Here is a 22,394-nt window from a genome sequence, read left to right as displayed (position 1 = left end):
CTCTCCTGTGGCGTACGATCCACTATCTCCTAATGTATACTGCGTCTGAGGTGAGCAGGTCTAGACAGTCGTTAATGTTACCAGTCATTCATTCCGCGAAAATAAACTTTGCCATGTCGGCCGCGCTAGTTGTAAGTGATATGTATGCATTTGATTCCTCAGTTTCCTGTAACCGCTGGCCAATAGGCGAGTGCTGCTCTGTTAACAAGTATACACAACGACGGGACGGAGTATGTCAAATCCTAATGGACTTCTACTGTACAGATGATCCACCAGAGGACAGTGTAGTCTTGTGTTATAAAACAAGATATCTAATTTTGCAAATAACCCAAATGTAAGAGAGCCTAATTACATCCAGGCGCAGGATTTACGTTTGGGTTATAAAGAAGTTCATGTGAGTTCGAGTGCTTCATGTGCTGCGCGCGATCTTTATTATAGACTACAACAAAACTCCACATGTTTGGCATATTTGCCTCAGTAGATATGCCAAAAAAGTGATGCTGTGTTTGTAACAAATCGATGCACGCCCGTTAATGTGTTTGTAACAAATTCGGATTTAAGAGACTCAAGATGTCTTCTTGAAGTTTCATTTGCATCATGGGTCGCCATGAGAAATGTGCAGATGGAAGGTTATAATGGGATGATCGTGCTTTAAAGAAATGAAGAACAGCAATGTGCATGACAATGAAATGGTATACTTGAAATAATTGTCTGCTTCTGTGATAGATGGTAAAATTTCTTCCATAGGCTGACAGAGCTTTATTAAAGAGCGCTTTTACTACAAGATATGGTGAAATCTGTGTAAGCAAACCGGTATCTCTCCCCCTGGCATTATAACACAACTGTTGTCAGGTGAGCGGCCATCTTAGTGAAATATGCACACAATGTGAAATATGTGTCATCACTGACCATGTTCCTTAGCCAATAACAGTTGGAAATTTAAGATAGCAAGCGGTAGAAACTTTTGAAGCTGTACTGTATATTTTGGTATCAAAAGCAAGTATAAATTCACATGCGCATGTTTAGCTTTTGCCTCCATCCACTATGGTACAACGCCTTTGATTTCCTACTGACTGACTTTACTAATCAGAGATGGCATGTTTCTGAATCCAACTTTACATTTATAATGGACAAAAGTAAATGTCTGATAATTTAATGGAAGGACTAGCCAAAATTTCTTGTTGGCTAAATGACACACAAGGTAATACACTAGGCGTACTGATTATGGCATAAAATACAAATGTACTGAATTAACACGTTAATCAATTCCATCCGCATCTATTTAGTGGATGTGTGAAATGTCTCGTTTGTAAGCTACATGCATTTATAAGGTTTATGTAACACAAACTGTCAGCATCCTGTTAAAAGACACGATGTACACGGTTTATTGGCGCTTTGACACATAAATAAAACAAAAATGGCAATAATCAATGCAATGGAAAACCCCTGTATACGATACCTACAGATTCATCAGCTAAACTACAAAATACATACAAGAATGGTCTTGTATGACACATTCAAGAAAATCAAAACATAAGGCCGTTTCTTTTCAGCAGTTCTGAACTGAATGATAGTGGTAATTGCTCTAAGATCAGCTTTTGCGAAGAGTAATCATATCGAGTGGATCAGCGGTATTTGGTATAAAAGGAGTCGGACTCCTTCAATCCTCAGTAACGTTAATAGATCTCCTTTCCTTACTGCACGTACTGAAGAACTCTCCCTGGCAGGGGTTTTCAGCTGTTTACAAACAATTTCATCCTTGACTTACTGAACATACATCCTACAGTCAACATACTCTTTATTAATCTCATCCAAGTTTGTCAGCTTTTTAATAGTTTGTGTGCCAGGGATAAGAGGACCTCAGGGTCGATTGATGTTATAAGGGGCTTCCACAAGGAGCTTGCCGTTATCAGAAAAGTACGCCTTCACTGTTGTCGGATCCACCATATCCGGAAGTTGGAATTCACGGCTCATCTCTTTCGTCGAACTGCGATTTCCGATCCGCTCTTCTCTCTTCGCCGAAACCAGCAGTTTTTTATCAACGGTTTTCACAGTGAGATCTTCCGGTTTGAAATCTTCTATATCCACCTCTACTTTATACTTTTTCTCCGTCTCTACGGATAAGGGTTGACTGCGCGCATAAGTCGGGCTAGGGTTGAAATGGGTGTCCAGAGTATGGACCCTGGGGCTAGAGGCGCTGGAGGTATTGATAGTGGTGGGCTGGTAGCGTGGACTGGGAGTCGATTGTACCCGAGAGCTATTCACATCCTGTATCTGAGAATACTGAGGCACTGGCATTGGCGCTTCTAGAAACAGGTAACCGTCTGGTGTCATTGTGCACTGTAAGGCCATGGGGTCCACCTCTTTGGGAACAGCCACTTCCCTGTTGTACTCTCGTGTGATCTTCGACCCACCTTCGTGCGACTCGTGTCTTGCTTGCACTTGTACATTGTGGAATCCGTTTTCACATTAACCTCTTCCGGTTTAAAGTTTTTCACGTCAAATCTAACCCGAAACACTGGTTGTCCATTATGGTCCCTTTCGATGATGCCTTTGGCGTCGTCTAACTGATCGGAATAGCGGGAGGAGTAATTGTCCGACAAAGTGTCCAATTTTCCAGTCGGCTTCAGTGTAAAAAAGTCTTTGCGCATGCGCTCTATTTCACTCTCCCACTCCTTCCGTCTTCTATCCATATCTCTCTGCATGTCTCCGAATATATCACCTTCTGTATCTTCAAATCCTAGAGTGTCTCGGTAGACAGGAACCCTAGACATATTTCCCGGCTAGTGGGGACACGTTTAAGCAAAACCTGCAAAACACAAATATAGGTGTATTAAGCAAACATTTGGGTTAAACACTGCTTGTTTACAAAAAGTTTTACATAAGCTAAACCCTGGACTAGACAAAGGAAACTAACGCCCAAAACAACATTCACTTCCTTTCGTTACCTAAATGGAAACGGAACTGAACACTCATTCAAAATACATTCTCGCCAATACAATGTCTCGCAATATACCTCCATACATGGTAACTTCACAGGACACTTTTATCCAGACATTTCCTGAACATGAGATCCAGTCAGTTAACTCGAACACTTGCTGGACAAGGCACCTAACATCCGCTTAACTCGGATGCCTGCACTGAACATGTTATGGACCAGACGCCAATCCGGTTAACCCGGATGCCTGCACAGAACATGTGATGGACCAGACGCCAATCCGGTTAACCCGGATGCCTGCACAGAACATGTGATGGACCAGACGCCAATCCGATTAACTCGGATGCCTGCACAGAACATGAGTTGGACCAGACACCAACCCGGTTAACTCGGATGTCTGCACAGAACATGTGCTGGACCAGACACCAATCCGGTTGACTCGGATGCCTGCACAGGACATGCGTTGGACCCGAAACTAAATCGGTCGATACGCATGTCTCCACTGTGTACGTGTTAAACAAGGCACCAATCGGGTTAACTCGGACGTCTGCACTGGACATGTGTTGGATATAAAGATTTTCACTACATGTACTTGTTGGTTCTCTCATCAAATTACATTTCACTGATTCTTTTCCATGACACATGCGGAATTTACCACAGCATAATTTACCTGCAGAGAATCGAGGAGCGCTAAAGACGACAATCTATTGCACGACATACATACCCACAATTTTAACTGATATGGGTAGAGTCTATACATGGTAAGGTGTGTGTTGTGACATACATAAACCATGCCCGTGCTATCAGTCTGTAAACTTAAATAATCCGTTATTTTCGTACATATCTGATTGGGTGAACGATGGAGACAGATATTATCTGTCCTCACAGGTGAAGAGCCGGATATAATATGATTACATCTGGCTCACGGAAAACATCAGGATACCACATGGTGCTCATTAGAAATAAATCCGTTAACCAAAACTACTAAGTAACCTTGTACATTGCCAATGTATATTCTTACACACAGATATACTAACTATGAGCTGGGAGGCGACATAAGAAGTGCGGCAGATCACAGAAGGTGAACGTATTTCAAATGTTCGTGTTTATCGCCAGTCATGCTTGACCACTCATGTATCTTTTCCACAGGTGATTTCCCACACATCTGTCATAAAGACTAGCTCAGAAAAAGTAGATTTCATGTACTGTAGTGCTGTAGGCCTAGTACGTATTGGAAAAGATGTTAACGCTCCGTGTCAATCGGACTTCACAGAAGACATATGCCGCATGCAAGTTGTTCAGCTGAACATGAAAATATAAGCGCAAAATTGATAGAAAGTGCATTTATTAGCATTCTGATATATTCTGAATAAAAATATGGCTAGTGCAACGTGATCGTATATGTCACTTGTTACGTGTGTGTGACCAGCTTCATCATTTTACGCTATGATCGCTGCTGTGCTCAAGCTACCTTTGATCTGTTAAAGTCAGTATTGCATTATATTTACACAGCTGCAAATAGCGTGCCTGACCCATACTGTAAGATCCCAGGTTACAGACCCTGTGTGTATTGACAGGCTGAAGAACACGCAGTATGGTTTATAACTAGAACAAGTCAGTCTTATGTCTTATGTGATACATGACTGGCCGAGTTTCTGCTAGGCAGATTTTTTTTAATTACACCCTATCTGACATATAATTAATACTAACAATACTGAAAGAGGTGAATTGCCATCAAGTCCCCAGTCTATATCCCGCGGCTATAGGTTGTAACCGGAAACTAGACATGATGCAACATTATCAGTAACCTATTCTCGGAACATTCTTCAAGTTTTTATTATAGATTTTCACTTGCAGAAGCATATTCCGCAGGTGCAGTGAGTAATCCGAATCACTTCATTTCTAAGCCTGCATGCACTCCGGGGTCTGAGATAGGTAAAATATGACCACATGTCTTACCGAAGATATCATCCGAGCAAACACAGCTGAGAGATTTGACCCGGTCTATTAAACAACAACAACGCAAGTGTTATAAATTCTGCCTAGGTTTAGTGCAGGCACATGTAACTGGCATACCAGGCCGGGTATGCATTATCGTGCAGCGTGCTGGCCATCAATTAAACCGACTTTAATGATTCCAGAAAAGCAGGGTAGTTCTGATTAATGGCTTTGACGAAAATCAAATTAACAGAGGCAGCATGTGCAGGGTCTTAACTACAGCTTGATTATAAATATTCCCCCTGCGTATTTTAATTACACTTTGTGCATAGCTCTAGAGCTTTAAGATGCTTTCTGTGACCAAATCAATATGTCAGAGTACTGACCAGCTGGAAATTAAACCTTGTGCGTATTAGCTCCTCGCCATGGACATTGGTAGATAAGTGCGTTTCAATATAAGGGCTGACATCGGAGTTTCCAGTGGAAAAACTCATATCCGGATTTGTATTATGAAGACTGACAACCGAGTTTCTATCGTAAAGGCTGACATACGACTTTCAATCGAAGAGACCGATGCTCCTATTTCTGTGGTAAAGTCCGGCCGCATTGTTTCTCCAGCAAAAGCTATCATTCGAGTTATATAGAAAAGGCTGATACACGAGTTACTATCTTAACGTGGACATTCAAGTTTCTATCGTTAATACTGATATCTGAGTTTCTATCGAAGTGACTGATACCCGTGGTCAAATGTTGAAGTACATTTGTAAGATCTTGTTAAAGGCAACAGACAGTTTTATGAGACAGACTTTTCGACTTCTGAATTTTAGAAAACTTAAATATAAGAAAATACCTTGTATTTCAGCATTACCAAAGTTATATAAGTATAGGCATATCTTGGTGATGCACTGCCTTGAATCATTCACAGCAATATGATCATCCCCGGTCCTGATGTACGTATTTCTGATGTACGTTTTTCTCTGTATATCTATGTATCTGGTCACAGTAATCCATGCTTCATCTTGAGCGAGGTTCTGCCGCCCAAAATAGATCTGATCGCCATATAGATATAAGGTTAGTGTTACGCTGGCAAGTAGAAGGACGATGGTTAAGCTGTTTGCGCCTGCTATGGGGAAGGAAGCGGGGAAGATGGGTTGAAGGGCCAGTCATCTGTTTACACTTAACCTTCACCGCCAGGGCATTAACTCCCCTTAAGCAGACAGTAATGCAAACTGTCCGAACACCCCTTATCTTGCAAATAGAAGCTTCCAATCTAATAATCTTTGTGAGACCCATGATAAGTACGTATGTTCTCTGTCTCGTGCCATAAGCCTGGTTAAGCCCAGTGAGTCATGCAGCAGTCACACATGTGGAGGTATTTAACACGCGTCTCTGTCAGGAGAATAGTCTACATGAACACCTCACAGAATGCTTGCAGATGCGAAGTATGCATAGTTAAAGGCACATGGAGCGGATCTTCACCGTGCCAGATCTTCTTTATTACGGTGTCTAGATGCACCATTTAGATCACACGGCGTTATATCTGGCAGGCAGCTCATTTCAGGGCAAATGTAAATGTATATATAGCACATGGGTAAAAATATACTATAAACTTTGGTACTCGCCCTCATGAACATCCCGCACTGCCATTGTATTTGTCGGACAACAATTCCAGTTATGCCAAAGAATTAATAAAGCTCTGGGGCTGGTTTCATAAAGCTCACTTAGGTAAGTATCCCATTCACTACCATGACAACGTATGTTGTAGAGATATAAATTGCACTTCGCCAAGGGAAACTTAACACTAAGTACGCTCCATGAAACCAGCCCCTGGTCAACCACGATTAAATATCACCATTGCCATGTATATATACAACTTTTGAAATGATCAATTAGATTATTATATTTTGTTTGATTTATTTATTTATTCATTTTATCCTCGAAGAATATTTCACTTATACGACGTCGGCCAGCATTATGGTGGGAGGAAACCAGGCGAAGCCCGGAGGAAACCCACGGCCATTTGCTGGTTGCTGTAGGACCTTCCCACTTACGTCACATTTTTTTGACATCTTTGTTATCCTTGTGGGTTACCAATTAAATCCATCCACCGCCAGGTCTAATTTCGCTGACTTCAACAATAGGTTACCGCAGCGGACGTTTAAGCCAAAGTTGACATATACGAATTTAAAATTAACTAGGTATATATATGTACAACACAGAGTGAGTGAGTGCTTGGGGTTTAACGTCCACAACATAGAGAGAGTAATGCCCCTAAACACCTCAGTATGGGCACCGCCTCTATACCCTCTATTAAGTTACACAGCCGCTCATGTAAGTTCAGTTTTTAATGCAATCAATATATATGGTTCGAGCAACCTTGTATGACTGCTGTTTTACACATAAATACACAAACAGCAGGATAATGCTCTTGTATCTAAGGCAGGCCTACAGACAGCCCTGGATATGATTTCCTTACAACGTCACGCAAGCTTCTGTCCTCGGTAAACATTACCGCGGGCAGATATTTCGGGGACTTGGCACGACATCGGTAAGGATGCAAAGCCAGAACGTGTCCAAATACTCGCAGAATTAAACCTACTCTGATCGATAGTTTTCATGTCACTCTGACCCAAACCGAGATATTTTGCGACTGTTCTATTCATCGACGCTGTGTCCTGTGGAGTTCATGAAGGTGAGGTCAATGGATCACTTCCAGGTGTTCAGATATATTCCATTGCATTTTAGGTCAGGAGATCTAAACTACTAAACACCTGCCAAAGGTATTCTTAGTCAAAAAGAGCTTCCCCACATTAATATATACGTGCATACGGGTCTGACCTTTCACCGCTTTGATAGTACCCATAGTAACCATAAATACTTCAGCGATTACTGGCAAGCTATGAATGAAGATGGTACACAGAATCGTGTTTCTGAGATGAAGTACCGGATACGATTGTTAGTATTGTCATTCATGTAATATCATATTAACTTTGATACGAGTTACACCTTCTAAATAATACAATCGTCATAATGTTAGCGAGTATTTTGAATTTCAACGCCTTCATCAGGATTCGGAGATAAAATCAGCTTAATCCAAAAGTTTGGAAAGCTATGAACGTCCATGGAGTTGTTAAGGTCGGAAATATGGATTAAAGCTAGGCCTTAACAACATCTATTTTTTTCTATTTTGACAGATATCTGCAGAAATTGTCCATAAGCACTTTCCCAAGCATCGGCCATGAGCAATTAGATAGGTGAAAAAAGGTTTAAAGACAAGTAGGATCATGTTCCCGTGGAGTCAGCCTGAAGCCCTATTCCACTTCACTCCTGATTCTTGTCACTCGTGAAATGTGATCCGTCTGCGGGACATCGTAGTTACAGATAACATGCTTAACAGAGGTAACGAACCGAGCAGATGTCTTAAATGAAATGATTGATAATGACTGGCCATTACCGAGGAGATGACTCAGTATAGTGCCTTGCAGCATGGAGAACATATCGCCAAAAATAACGTTGTACATGTATAGACCGCAAGCATTTTGCAAGTCCATTACACTAACAATACGTCAAATTATATCCTCTGCTCAGACTGTACCCCACAGTCCTTGGTTATTTCTCCATCCGTGACGGTGAGAACTTCAAACGAACACTACACTGTCATAAACATGTTTAGACTTTTCCTGAAAAATATTTGTTTACCCGGATGAAGCCGGCAAAAGATACGAATAAGTGTTGACCTTTAACTGATGCACAGTGTTTTTGTTCTCTTGATATTTTTCATAAAGAACAATGTTAACAAACACACATCAATTTCGCAATGCCATCATTTCACATGAGTTATTCTTACTCAAAGAATCTGTTAAACCAAATCACATTTGAAATGTAACACTAAAGATTGATATTGTTACATGCGTCTGCTACACCAAAACTTGCTATAGTTACATATGCGGTGTGTAACCAATCGTTACATGTTTCATTAATACCAAGATAACGTGTGCCTTTGAAATTAAGGCTTTCTATCGTTACATGAAACCGTAATACCAGGGCTCGGTCCTATCCTTTCCATGGGATCTACAATCCCAAGGCTTACTGTCTTTACGAGAACCCGTAATACCAGGGCTCGGTCCTATCCTTTCCATGGGACATACAATCCCAAGGCTTACTGTCGTTACATGAACCCGTAATACCAGGGCTCAGTGATATCCTTTCCATGGGATCTACAATACCAAGGCTTACTGGCTTTACATTAACCCGTAATAACAGAGCTAAGTCCTATCCTTTCCATGGGATCTACAATACCAAGGCTTACTGGCTTTACATTAACCCGTAATACCAGAGCTAAGTCCTATCCTTTCCATGGGATCTACAATAACAAGGCTTACCGTCGTTACATGAACCGGTAATACCAAGACTCAGTCCTATCCTTTCCATGGGATCTACACTACCAAGGCTTTCTATCGTTACATGAACCCGTAATACCAGGGCTCATACCTATCCTTTCCATGGGATCTACAGTACCAAGGCTTATACTGTCTTTTACATTAACCCGTAATACCAGGGCTCGATCCTATCCTTTCCATGGGATATACACTACCAAGGCGTACTGTCGTTACATAAACCCGTAATACCAGGGCTCAGTGATATCCTTTCCATTGGATCTACAATGCCACGGCTTACTGTCGTTACATGAACCCGTAGTACTAGGGTTCAGTCCTATCGTTTTCATGTGATCTTCAATACCAAAGCTTATACTATCTTTACATGAACCCGTAATACCAGGGTTCAGTCCTATTGTTTTCATGCGATCTACAAAACCAAGGCTTACTGTCATTACATGAACCCGTAATACCAGGTTCAGTCCTATCCTTTCCATTGGATCTACAATACCAAGGCTTACTGTCATTACATGAACTCGTATTAACAGGGCTCAGTCCTATCCTTTCCATGGGATCTACAATACCAAGGCTTACTACCGTTACATGAACCCGTATGAACAGGGTTCAGTCCTATCCTTTCCATGGGACCTACAATAACAAGCTTAATGTCGTTAAATGAACCCGTAATACCAAGGCCCAGTCCTATCTTTTCCATGGGATCTACAATACCAAGGCTTACTGTCGTTACATGAACCCGTAATACCAGGGCTCAGTGATATCCTTTCCATGTGATCTACCTACAATACCACGGCTTACTGTCGTTACATGAACCCGTAATACCAGGGCTCAGACCTATCCTTTCCATGGGATCTATAATACCAAGGCTGATACTGTCTTTACATGAACCTGTAATACCAAGGCTCAGTCCTATCCTTTCCATAGGACCCCGCCTTCAATACCACGGCTTACTGTCGCTACATGAACCCGTTATACCAGGGCTCACTGCTATCGTTTTCATGGGATCTACATGTACAATATCAAGCCTTACTATCATTACATATACCAGTAATAATAAGGATTCCCATGTCTTCAAATAAGACCTTTTAATATTCCATCGTGTTAAGCGGTCAGAATACGTTTTTCAACATTGCTAAAGATTTTTCCACTTGGCCATAGTACAACAAACCCAATAGCTTAAATTGTGATACCAAAGTAAAGATAACAAGACAAAATGCTAGAAATTAACACAGTTAATACAAATATGTATTCAAACACAACTCGTTAATTTTCCATATATTACCACACCAAGAGGGAAAGCTCTTGATTTAAAACCTGTACTGATTCGGCATTTCCATATATTCGTGATAGCTTATACCAGGGACTGCTATCTCTGGGGTCTGTAACATTAGGGCCTGCTCAACATGCCTGCGTGTTAACAAAGACTGCACAGTATGGTCAGAACATATAGCATTACTTTGTGTTTTCAAATCATCGCATCGGAATGTGGTCTTCATTAAAATATATTTGCAGAAAACAACAAAACAAATCTCCATTTGTTCTAGTTCAGTGGCCACAAAACTGTTATATTGTCCTACATGGAGCCAGTGTACAGGCTCATTGTAGAGTTGCGCTTCATTGACTTCCACACTATGAACTGGACTGGTTACGCTTCATTGGTTGCTCCACTATTTGCTCATTTCCTGCAGTCTTGACACGATAAAAAAATGGATAGGTAAATTTTGTTCTTTTAACATAGCGGCATACAGATGTGTGATTGACCACGTATCATACACCTACGAAGTAAACTGAAGCTCAGCTAGTCTTACACATCTTGGCTGCCCCGATTCAGTTTTAGGTAAAATTCACCCCTTATTACAACATTGCCTGTTTACCAAGTGCGTCAAAGTAAACCTGCCGGTTACGTCTGCACACAAACTTTGAACTCTATCCCCCACATTCCCAGCAGTTGTATTTATTCTGAATCTTTCTCCTGAATTGTGATATACCGTGTAGGCTTATATAGCATCCACCTACCTTTAGCTCCATTTTGCTCATCGTCTGGGTTCAACTGTGCTCTAGAACGTTCCGATGATTTCAGCCAGCTACAAATGAAGCCTGCTTCAAACTTTCACCCCTTAATAGTATACACACTGAAAGCTTAATAAAGCTGGCCAAAAAAGTGGTAATGTGAGAAGAATTTCACTTATGTGCTGCCGGTAAGGGTACGTCCAGTGGGAGCTTGGGGAAGCTGTCGAGTCTCGCTCCGCCTCTGTAGGGGTATTAAGTTCACACAGGTTCCGCGGTGAATTTAAGGGAGGCGATCTGCCGGCAGTCCGGCGTAGTAAGACACAACTAACCCCTGATTCGTCATCATCAAATATGAGCCTGTTTTGCCATATAGTCCTCCAAAAAAAAAAAAAAACAATACGCGTCAACTTTTTCTGGAGTATTCTCTTGGTTCTAGTCTAAACTGGTCTCACATTTTTCTCTATGTTGTTTACTCTCTGTGGTGACAACTTACCCATTCATGTTTTCCTCTAAGCTTGTCGACTTTTCACCTTTGGAAGACATCGACCTCATGCACTCGCCAGAATAACACGTCATGTCATTGCTACGCCTATTGTAAGGCACGTCGCCCGCCTCTGTCATTTTCATGCAGCGAGACACGGAGCATAGAAAGTCTGAATGCCGAGATCTCACTGTCAGCACAACAACAACACGCCGCCCAACACAATACAAGTAACCGCATAGCGTTAATCTGATGTTTGTGTGAAAATAAAAAAAAGAGATTAAGCAGCATTCAAACGAACATCTGACTGCTTCTAGGCCACACTTACTGCCCTTACGCTGAACTAAGAAATAAAAAGTGTGACTGGTTAAAAATCGAATTTCAAACAACTAATTCTGGAAGGCGATAAATCACTCATTGGCTAAAGCTAAACAGACATGTAGTGTACGGATTTTTGTCTCCATGCTTAACGAATATTTTGCGAAGTTGTTCGTCATTTGCATTTGATCCTACAGCATGATCCAGGTGAGGGTATATTAGGTATAAATTCACAAAAGAACACAGCATTAACTCATTTTTCTTTTCCAAAAAATCTTTTACATAACACACAACAACAGATTGTTATGTAGAACTCTTCTCTGAGGTACTTGTATAACATAACGTGCCGCAAATAAAAAAGTGTATTAGGCAGGGTAAAATTCCCGTGTCTGACAGCCCGTGGTGGAAAAAACTTTTTAAAAAGGCAACAGGCGCCTTTGGCTGGTAAAATATTGCTCTAGGGTAAACTACTGCATTGTTCTGTATGAAGACAGATGTCGCAATTACTCTGGGATAAGCGATTGCGCATCCTAAACATCAAGAGCTGGATTCGAACACGTGACTTCACTGCTGAAGAGCCTGAGGTCTTCAGGTTGACTGAACCAACAAGTCAATGGGTGAGATATTGTGTCTTAAGTTAGAAAGTGTACATGTAACTGACACTCAAACGCTGTAAGTAAATGCAGAGTGGTGTACATCTATATGCACGCCTTGACACATCATGAAAACACTACCAACATTTAAATAATTTTTAAGAAAAAATCAAGTATTCTCAGGGCTTATTAATGATACGGTAGACGGGTGTATTGGTGACAGAGGGCTGTTAACATGTGGTCTGACTCAGCTACCAGATTAACCTGTTCTCGACCAGGTATAACAACTATACACGTGTATCTGCTGAACCAAACCTAGAAAACTCCGTGCTTATGAATGGTGCCACTAACTTATACATGTCACATAAAAACTAAGAATGGCCTTTTACGGATTGTCGTGGTTTATTTATGCACCCTATTACCTTAAGGCAATGTTCAAACTTGTCGAACTTACGCCTATAGGTGTAAAGGTGTCAGAGATGTCAGGTGACAATGTAAAACTTAGCAGCTGGGGCAAAATACATACTTGTAACAAAGATAGTTATCACTAGCTGACCATGGACGCTTACCTATCTACATTAATAAGATGCAGCACTGGAGACCTATCAACGGTCAAGGATTGGGTCATATCATTGGATGTTCAGCTTACTCGTCCAAACATACTGGCCAATCAGATATCCGCAGATAATCAGTGTCAAATGTTATCGTTAAATACAGCACAAGGCAGGGTTCGATCTACAAAGTGCGCACATTTACCGCCAAGTTACACAGGCTTTATGGAACAGGTTCCAGAGGAACATGTTAATGAATAATGAGGCAACCAAATTACTAGATAATGATCGCATGCGCGGCAGCTTAGACCAAATGGTCGACAAAGAGACTAGGAATTGCCTGTATTTAAAAAGTCAGCTTTGTGATAGGTATAAACATAGTCCCCATCACAGAATTAGAAAAATCATGAAGTCTACAGTGGTGACCAAGATGAAATACTCATTCGTTCTTGAAATTCGTCTACAAAACAATAAACCAGACTCAATTTTAAGTCATACCTTCCACATCTGTACTACAATTGGAAACATACGCATTCTCATTCTACCCTTAAAAGTACAGAAGAAGGCACGAGGTGCTAGAGGACTGATCTTCACTTCAACCACACCCTACGTCGTAGGCTCGCTTAATACCTGGATGCAAATCATCTGCTGAGTATTATAAAGCCTGGGGAGTGACTTGAGAGGGATAACTTTGATTGAAGCCTTCAATTAGAGTTCTGCCAGCGTTACACGTACAGGTGCCCACGTGGCTGTCATCGTCAAATCCATCACCTCTACTTTATTATACAAAGAAAGACGAATGGGAAAAGTCTCTCTTGTTCTAACACTTATACATAGCACAATATTAAACAAATGATTTATGTGTGTAACATTGTATCAGCCACGCAGGTATTCAGGGTCAAATCGAAAAACGTCTGTAAAATGTACAACCTCTTGACCAAATACCTGGATTTTCCTTACTTATCTGTTCTTGATCTGGCACCTTATGCAGAGATTTTCAGATTACAACACAAAAATGGTCACCGAAAGTTGAGACCAGCTGAACATGCATGTACAAAAAGAACTGTAAGTTCTCTAAGGAACCTGTAATAATAATAGATAATAGGGCCATAGATAGACTCAAACCCATCACCATATACTACGGGTAAGCGTTTGATAATTATTTTCTTTAGTGGACAAGCATATGTTTTAAACGCATTAATACATGGCACAATGTACACGGTATATAACTCACTGGTCTTTTCCGAATGTTCGAAAATGCGCATTGTATATGTTCACATGTACATATGATCCTAACCTTAAACTGGATTGAACAAAAAAAACCGCATTATTTCTGCTAAACCTCAACTTGTTTTAGACTACCTTTCTACACAGACTACCCAATAATGTGCTGTAGAGATCAGCGCTGTCTCATTAAGAATGTAAACTTTTTACATCAGAAAAAACACATCTATATGAACAGGGACAGGGATGTGAAGCACACGCAGAGACAAACACTAGACACTCACTCGAATACACAGTAATAAATTTGTTAATAAATCTTCATTCCTAAGTTAAAGTAATAGAACATACGGTCAAAGGCTACCGTACTTGTGTTATCTGTTTGGATATAGGTATCATATACATTTTATAATTAAATTTACATTACAAATAGTCCTTGCTCGAATGCCTGTAGCCTATTTAATACCAGCATCTGAATGTTAAACGACTTATTTAGACTGCGAATGTTATATTGCAATCATCGAAGGAACTTAAATAGCTTCCTGTATGCATGTGAAAATCCACGGACTTCACCCTGTACAAGTGTACTGAAAAAACTACTCACCATATACATGGAAACCATTTAGTCCGCTGTATACCAAATAACAAGGATTTACAATATAACGATTTCCATGTATACAGATTAATAAATTCTTTAGCCATTGTGACGTGACTGTGCCCATAGATCCATATATATGTTATTATGACTAATTTATGCTAAGTGAAAGATAGCACCCGACTAACGTTTATGTCCACTGAAAGACTATCATTCAAAGTATCTTAAACCGGCATTCAATATTTTTTTTAGATTTTTTTTCAACCCAGTAAAAGTTTAGTGAAACTTTGTCTTAACACAGCATCAGCGCGTCTCCATTATCGACAGCAAGATGACGTCACGTTTACTCTCTGCAGTAGTCTATGGCGGATAAGCGTTGTGGACTCTTCAGCGATAAAAGTCCAAGTGACAAATAGCTTTCTTGGAAACTGGACATACTGGAAGGATATTTCTTCCACTGCTTGAACTGTTGATACAGTAAGCCCGCTATATCATTTACAGTTTAGGTAGCCTGCAGATACACGGCCGGGCCATTCCTGGTTCACATCGTAGCCTCTGGAGGGTTTGGTGATTTTGACCCCTATTAAATATTTACAAAATTACAATAGGTTTATTGTACAACTATGTCCATGATCAATTCTGAAATAAATGGAAATAAATCTAAGCACCACTGAGGCTGATCTAGACATTCGACTGTCGATGAATTTTATGCTTCAGTTTTGTGAAGGTGGCTTTTAAGATGAGAGCAGTGTTGACGTAGTTATCGCAGACGTCAGAGAAAGCACCTAAGCTTGAACACAGCATTTCAATAATTTTACTGTATTTTATTTTTATAAAAGAAAACAGAAAAAACCATCCCTTGTATGCAAGAAAGACAATGGAGCAAAATTTACTTTCTTCTTGTCTTCTCAATACCATGAACCTTCGGCTTCACCTAATGATTCCCCCATTGACTCTGATATTTGTTATTTAGAAGCGGTAAAATGAACGAGAAAAAAATGTATTTGCATAATTTGAACAGCAGGTATAAATAGGCCTAAGATCTACTGGGGAGATGAATGCGGTTTGGGCCGAGAAGATATGCTAATGTCAATATTACACGGCTTGTAAATCGATTAATTTTACGTCTGTGCAGGTCCGTAAATGACACAGACCCGTCGCACAACACAGAGTGAAATGCCCGCTCAACTATACGTAACTAAATAGTTGAAAACCATCTTAAAATGATGTCTTATGCAGTAGTTCTATATTATCATATGTCACTTCATGGCGTGAATGGGTAAAGGCTACGTCACACTTCAGCTGTCGTAAAACTACAAGCAATATTTTTCTTAGTTCTGAAGAGATCCGTCTAATGAATTTCAACCGCCCAAAATGTGACAGTTCAATATTTTAGCTACTGCAGATCGTAATACCCGAGGTTGTTACTTATTCTCTGTACGCTGTGACTACTGCGGAATACACACAAAATCAGATGTACTATTGCCATCCCAGAGATACCATGCCAGATATACCATCCCAGATATATCATACCAGATACACCGTGCCAGACAAACCATACAAGACACACAATGCCAGACATAAGATACCAGACATACTATGCCAGACACACCATACCCGATATATCATTCCAGACACACTATGCCAGATATACCATCCCAGATATATCATACCAGGCACACCATGCCATACACACAATACCAGACATAATATGCCAGATATACCATGCCAGATATACCATACCAGACACCCTATGCCAGATATACCATACCAGATATATCATACCAGACACACTATGCCAGATATCCCATGCCAGACACACCATGCCAGATATACCAGTAAAGGCATACCATACCAGACATACCATGCCAGACATACCATACCAGACGCACTGTGCGAGATATACCATAGCAGACACACTCTGCCAGATATACGATACCAGACATACCATACCAGACACCATTCCAGACACACCATGCCAGAGAAACCATACCAGACACACCATGTCAGACATACCATGCCAGATATACCAGTCCAGACACAATATGCCAGACACACCATGCCAGACATACCATACCAGACACACTGTGCGAGATATACATTACCAGACCCACTCTGCCAGATATACCATACCAGACACACCATACCAAACACACCATGTCAGACATACCATGCCAGATATTCAAGTCCAGACACAATATGCCAGACATACCATGCCAGACATACCATACCAGACACACTGTGCGAGATATACCATACCCGATACAAAATGCCAGGCATACCATGCCAGATACATCATACCAGACACACCATGCCAGATAAACCATACCAGACACACTACGCCAGATATACCATACCAGACACACTATGCCAGACACACAATACCAGATATATCATACCAGACACACTATGCCAGATATACCAGTCCAGACACAATATGCCAGATATACCATACCAGACACACTATGTCAGATATACCATACCAGATCTACCAGATAATCATACCAGACACACTATGCCAGATATACCAGTCCAGACACACTACGCCAGATACACCATACCAGGCACACCATGCCAGACACACCATACCAGACATATTATACCAGACAATATGCCAGATATACCATACAAGATATATCATACCAGACACACCATGCCAGATATGCCATACCAGACACTCTACGCCAGATATCCCATGCCAGACACACTATGCCAGATATACCAGTCCAGACATACCATACCAGACACACTATGCCAGACATACCATGTCAGACACACTATGCCAGACATACCATACCAGACACACATGTCAGATATACCAGTCCAAACACACTATGCCAGACATACCATGCCGGCCATACCATACCAGACAAACTATGCCAGATATACCATACCAGATGCATCATACCAAACACACCATGCCAGATATACCAGCCCAGTCACACCATGCCAGATATACCTGTTCAGACATACCATACCAGACACATCATGCCATACATACCGTGTCAGACACACCATACTACACACTATGCCAGATATACTATACCATATATCATACCAGACACACATGCCAGATATACCATACCAGACACACTATGCCAGATATCCCATGCCTGACACACCATGCCAGATATACCAGTTCAGACATACCATAACAGACACATCATGCCATACATACCATGCCAGACACACTATGCCAGATATACCACATCAGACACACCATACCAGATATACCAGTCCAGACACACTAAGCCAGATATACCATACCAGACACACCATGCCGGACACACCATACCAGACATATCATATCATGCCATGCCAGATATATCATACCATAAACGCTGTGCCAAATACATCATACCAAACACACCATGCCAGATAGATCATGCCAGATATACCATATCACACTATACCAGTGACACGTACATGCAAACCTATCAGTCACACCATATCAAACACATATACTGTGTAGGATATACATGTGCCATATCACTCTAAAGACATGCGTTTTAACCACTTCGCCAATATCCAACCTCAGTATTAGACTAGACTCTTTAAACCGAGCACGGCATCCCATACACAACACACCGGACACAGTGCTCAAGTGCATGGGATCATCTCGGTGTTCGTATTGATCTTCTTTCTGTATGTCCCACATGAAATATTTTTTACTTTTTCGCGAGACGTAAACAACTGATGAAGACCTAGATTATATACGTTTCGGCACACAATATAAAGACAAGCGGTTTCACATAACCTACTGGATAAGAAATTAGGCTACAATAACACCGGTAAAAGCGGTGACGAACAATATTCATGAAAGCGTATATTACATGTTACATGTTCCACAATAAGAAGACTAGCCGCTCAGATTACTGTAGTGCTGCATTTGCACACAACATAATCATTTCCAGCAGCCAACTATTGTATTATTCTAGCACAACGTTCGTCTAAAACACAATGCTCGCAACAATTAAGTCGACACGAATGGCTCATTTTACCTCTATGAATACATTACTGTGCTTACCTTGTGCTTCTAGACCCAGTACTGTGTTCTGTTTCTAAGCAAACAAATTAACTGCAAACCACATGCTCTGTAGGTGTACTATACAACTGCTATAACCACTGACTTTATACATGAACTATTGGCGGGTTTAACTCCTACTACAAGGTTAGCTGTGGTGGTTACCTCACACAAGTGTTATGACCTCAGCACTCACATCTGGAACCTTCTGAATGATTTACTTGTCAACATGCCAAATATTGGTAGTAATACTATAAAACATTTCACCTTACAGGGTAACATAACTTCATATGTACCTCATTTATTTGAATGTCTGTGTCATGATAGCTACACAGTGCCTATTTTCAGTTCAATCCACGAAGATTCACAAATGTGCTTTTGTTGCCGTGATGCTACTACATGGCGTTTGTTGAACAACACCGAAATACATCGGAGCTCGCTATAGTAAGCCTTATGTCAATGATACCGTAATACAGCGAAACCCTAATTCCAAATCCCAAAATGACATAACATTAACACATTAAGGCATTTGCGAACTAGTTAGCCTGACTTGTGCAACCCACCCAAGGTATCATGGGCATCGCCGGCTTAGTGTTAACAGTACCCCAAAGCTCACGTCCTGGGCAGCTTGCCTTTGACCTTTAGGATGGTGGATTTCTGAGAGGAACCCTTCTGTTTAATGTCTGTCTAATTTGATCGACACGTTTTATACCATGACGGCAGCAAACTATACACGCGTATTATATTTACCTTGGCATTTTGAACCGGGAATCAAGAGTATATACTATTGATATAATGAATTCCACGCATAAACATAAGCCTACTATGTTCTTCATATACAAGTCCCGCTGCCGCCATGTTGTTTGACTGCCAGCCATACTCCATGCTGCCAGGCCACGTGGTAATTGCGAAGCTAGATACGAGGAATACACATGTTAGTCTTGTCTGTTAAATTTATCTGGTAATTAAGCCCTGTAATGGGCTTACTTGGTTTGATTCATCTAGGTAAATGCCAGTTATTCAAGGTATTTCTTTATCAATGGCATTTTCTAATCATGCAACAAAATGTCATAAATGCGCAGTTTTAGACCTGATGCATAGATACGTATATACGTGTATATATACGTGTATATATACGTGTGTATATACGTATATATGTATATATATATATATATATATATGTGGCCGGTAACTCATCCAATGCTACAAACCGACGGTTATGACATGATAGCTGATGAGAATACATTACACCACCAAGCTGGCCTCTGTGCTGGCGAGATGTGATTCTCATTTCTTGCAATAACAAATTTAACCTTGTCCCGTTATAAAACGACAGATGGGCTAGCCGATGTCTGGCAGCAGTAACTGTACACACACGCACACACAGGCCACATAACACGGCGATCAATACCCTGCCTGGTCAGATATTACAGTGTATGACTCACTTACCAACAGCGGAGATTTCACAGCGACCACGAACCCAAAGCCACTGATGCTTAGAATATAGCTTTTTAAATTCAACACATTAGCATTCCTACACGGCCAAGTCTGAAGCGTGTGTTAGAATCGCCAGTTCCGGCCTCTTGTCTTAGACTGCTGTAGATGGGATGCCATGAACCTCACCAAGGTGCCGACGCGTCATGCAGGCTATTAATATCCCAGCCTCACTTCCGAGCCAGCTGCTGGTGCTGCCTGAATTGCTAGCAGAGCTCAGAGGCCAGATCTGAGTACCATTCCAAGACGGCAGCGTCCTATCCCCTCCAGCTTACCAATCTCCTCACTACAGTACTGCCGGGAGAATGTCTGAACAGCCTCTTCAACAGGCTCTTGTGTTTTTTTTTTCTATCTCCCACTCATCATTGCGATTACTCATTCCACAACGCACTGAAAGTAGCACAAAGGTAGCGCCATACAATGGTGGACAATTGGATCTAATGTGGCATCGAGCTATGGTCAAAATGACGGCGTATATGGTCATCATAACAGTCCAAGGTAACACCTGGTCTATGTTAACAATTCTAAGTTTCCGCCTGAAACTTGTGGAAACTGATGTTAGCTCGAAAAACCGGTGGTCTGAAAAACTGATAGTCGCTAAAACTGCATCAAAGTATGTTGATATCATTTGGTTAGGGCATACATGTAACAAAGGTAATATTTCATTGTCTTCATTTTTCATTGTTTCATTTGTTTTTTTTTAATCATATAGGATATCTTGTGGTATATACGCAGTAGAGTGCCTGGCGGCCACATTTATATCGCTTGACCTTTGTTGACCTGTTTTTTTTATTCAGTATATAGGTAAACATACGTCGGAGCAAGAATACCAAAACCGTTATTCACGCATGAGTCCGCACAAGAATATGCTGCTGATTTCCATGTTTTATGTAATGGTTCTGCGCAGCTTATTCATTTCTCAACTTAGCCTTCCTCATTAGTGAGCGATGAGACAACCTTTCAGCACTTTTTGGCATTATGTGCTAAAGTTAGGTAAAAGTCAAGCCCAGAACAGCGTTTCAGGTTAACAGAGCTCCTGTCCGTATATGTATTCAAATTGTGTACGATCGAAACGGTTATATTTTTACAGCTTGGCTTGTATATAGCACAAGGTGCCATGCTAAACACTTTTGTGCTCTACTTTTGTACATTAGACATTCTAATCACTTCAACTTCTTCTGAAGTTACACATAACAGGATTCCAACTAAAGTTTTCCTTATTGCATGCATGGAAGTAACCAAAATTACCATTTTGTGTCTTCCATATGGAAACGTTTAAAAACACAAGTAAATCATGTGATTTCAAAGCAATAAATAATGCTTCTGCTACAATACCAACTGATCCAAAGTCATTCAGAAGTTCAGAAAACATAACCATTATAATATTTTACTGTTTAAGCAGAATGTCAGCCTCTCATACAAGGTGGCCAAAGTGGTCGTATGCTCTTAATGTTGCTTTAAACTTGTGCGTTATTATATTACTAATGTAGGTTTCCTATATCTCCTGTATACACACGCGCGTCGTCAACATCTTCATACGTAATCCAATGTTTCTCGCGTATATGGATAATACTTAAAGCATATTTCCCTCAATGGATTTGACAGGGGTTCTGCCATGAAGAAGAGTCAATTTATTACCGAAATATCAGGTGTCGTCAAAAGTGTCAACCAGCTGGAGTATTCTAATAACTTGGACTAAATTAACAAAATCCAAAGAACACAAGGAAAGGATGGTGTAGCTCGATATTCAATATTTCGATCAGTTTATGCAGATGGGAAAGTGAACGCAGAGCCAAAAAGACTTTAACGTGTCTATGATCTTATATTTTGACAGATT

At 40.8% G+C, this 22,394-nt stretch overlaps 1 protein-coding gene across 1 annotated transcript; it reads right to left on the bottom strand.

Annotated features, from left to right (window-relative positions):
* Positions 1 to 1,356: 1,356 nt before the first annotated feature.
* LOC135468212 (major egg antigen-like) lies at positions 1,357 to 20,676 on the bottom strand. Its single transcript, XM_064746336.1, is given in 3 exon segments — positions 1,357 to 2,453; positions 2,456 to 2,809; positions 20,513 to 20,676. Coding segments are annotated over 2 exon segments (912 nt in total). The 5' UTR covers positions 2,775 to 2,809; positions 20,513 to 20,676; the 3' UTR covers positions 1,357 to 1,860.
* Between the last annotated feature and the right edge of the window lie 1,718 nt (positions 20,677 to 22,394).

This window comes from Liolophura sinensis, chromosome 6 (genome assembly GCF_032854445.1).
Source record: "Liolophura sinensis isolate JHLJ2023 chromosome 6, CUHK_Ljap_v2, whole genome shotgun sequence".
NCBI lineage: Eukaryota > Metazoa > Mollusca > Polyplacophora > Chitonida > Chitonidae > Liolophura > Liolophura sinensis.
This window is presented reverse-complemented; position numbering and strand designations above follow the sequence as displayed.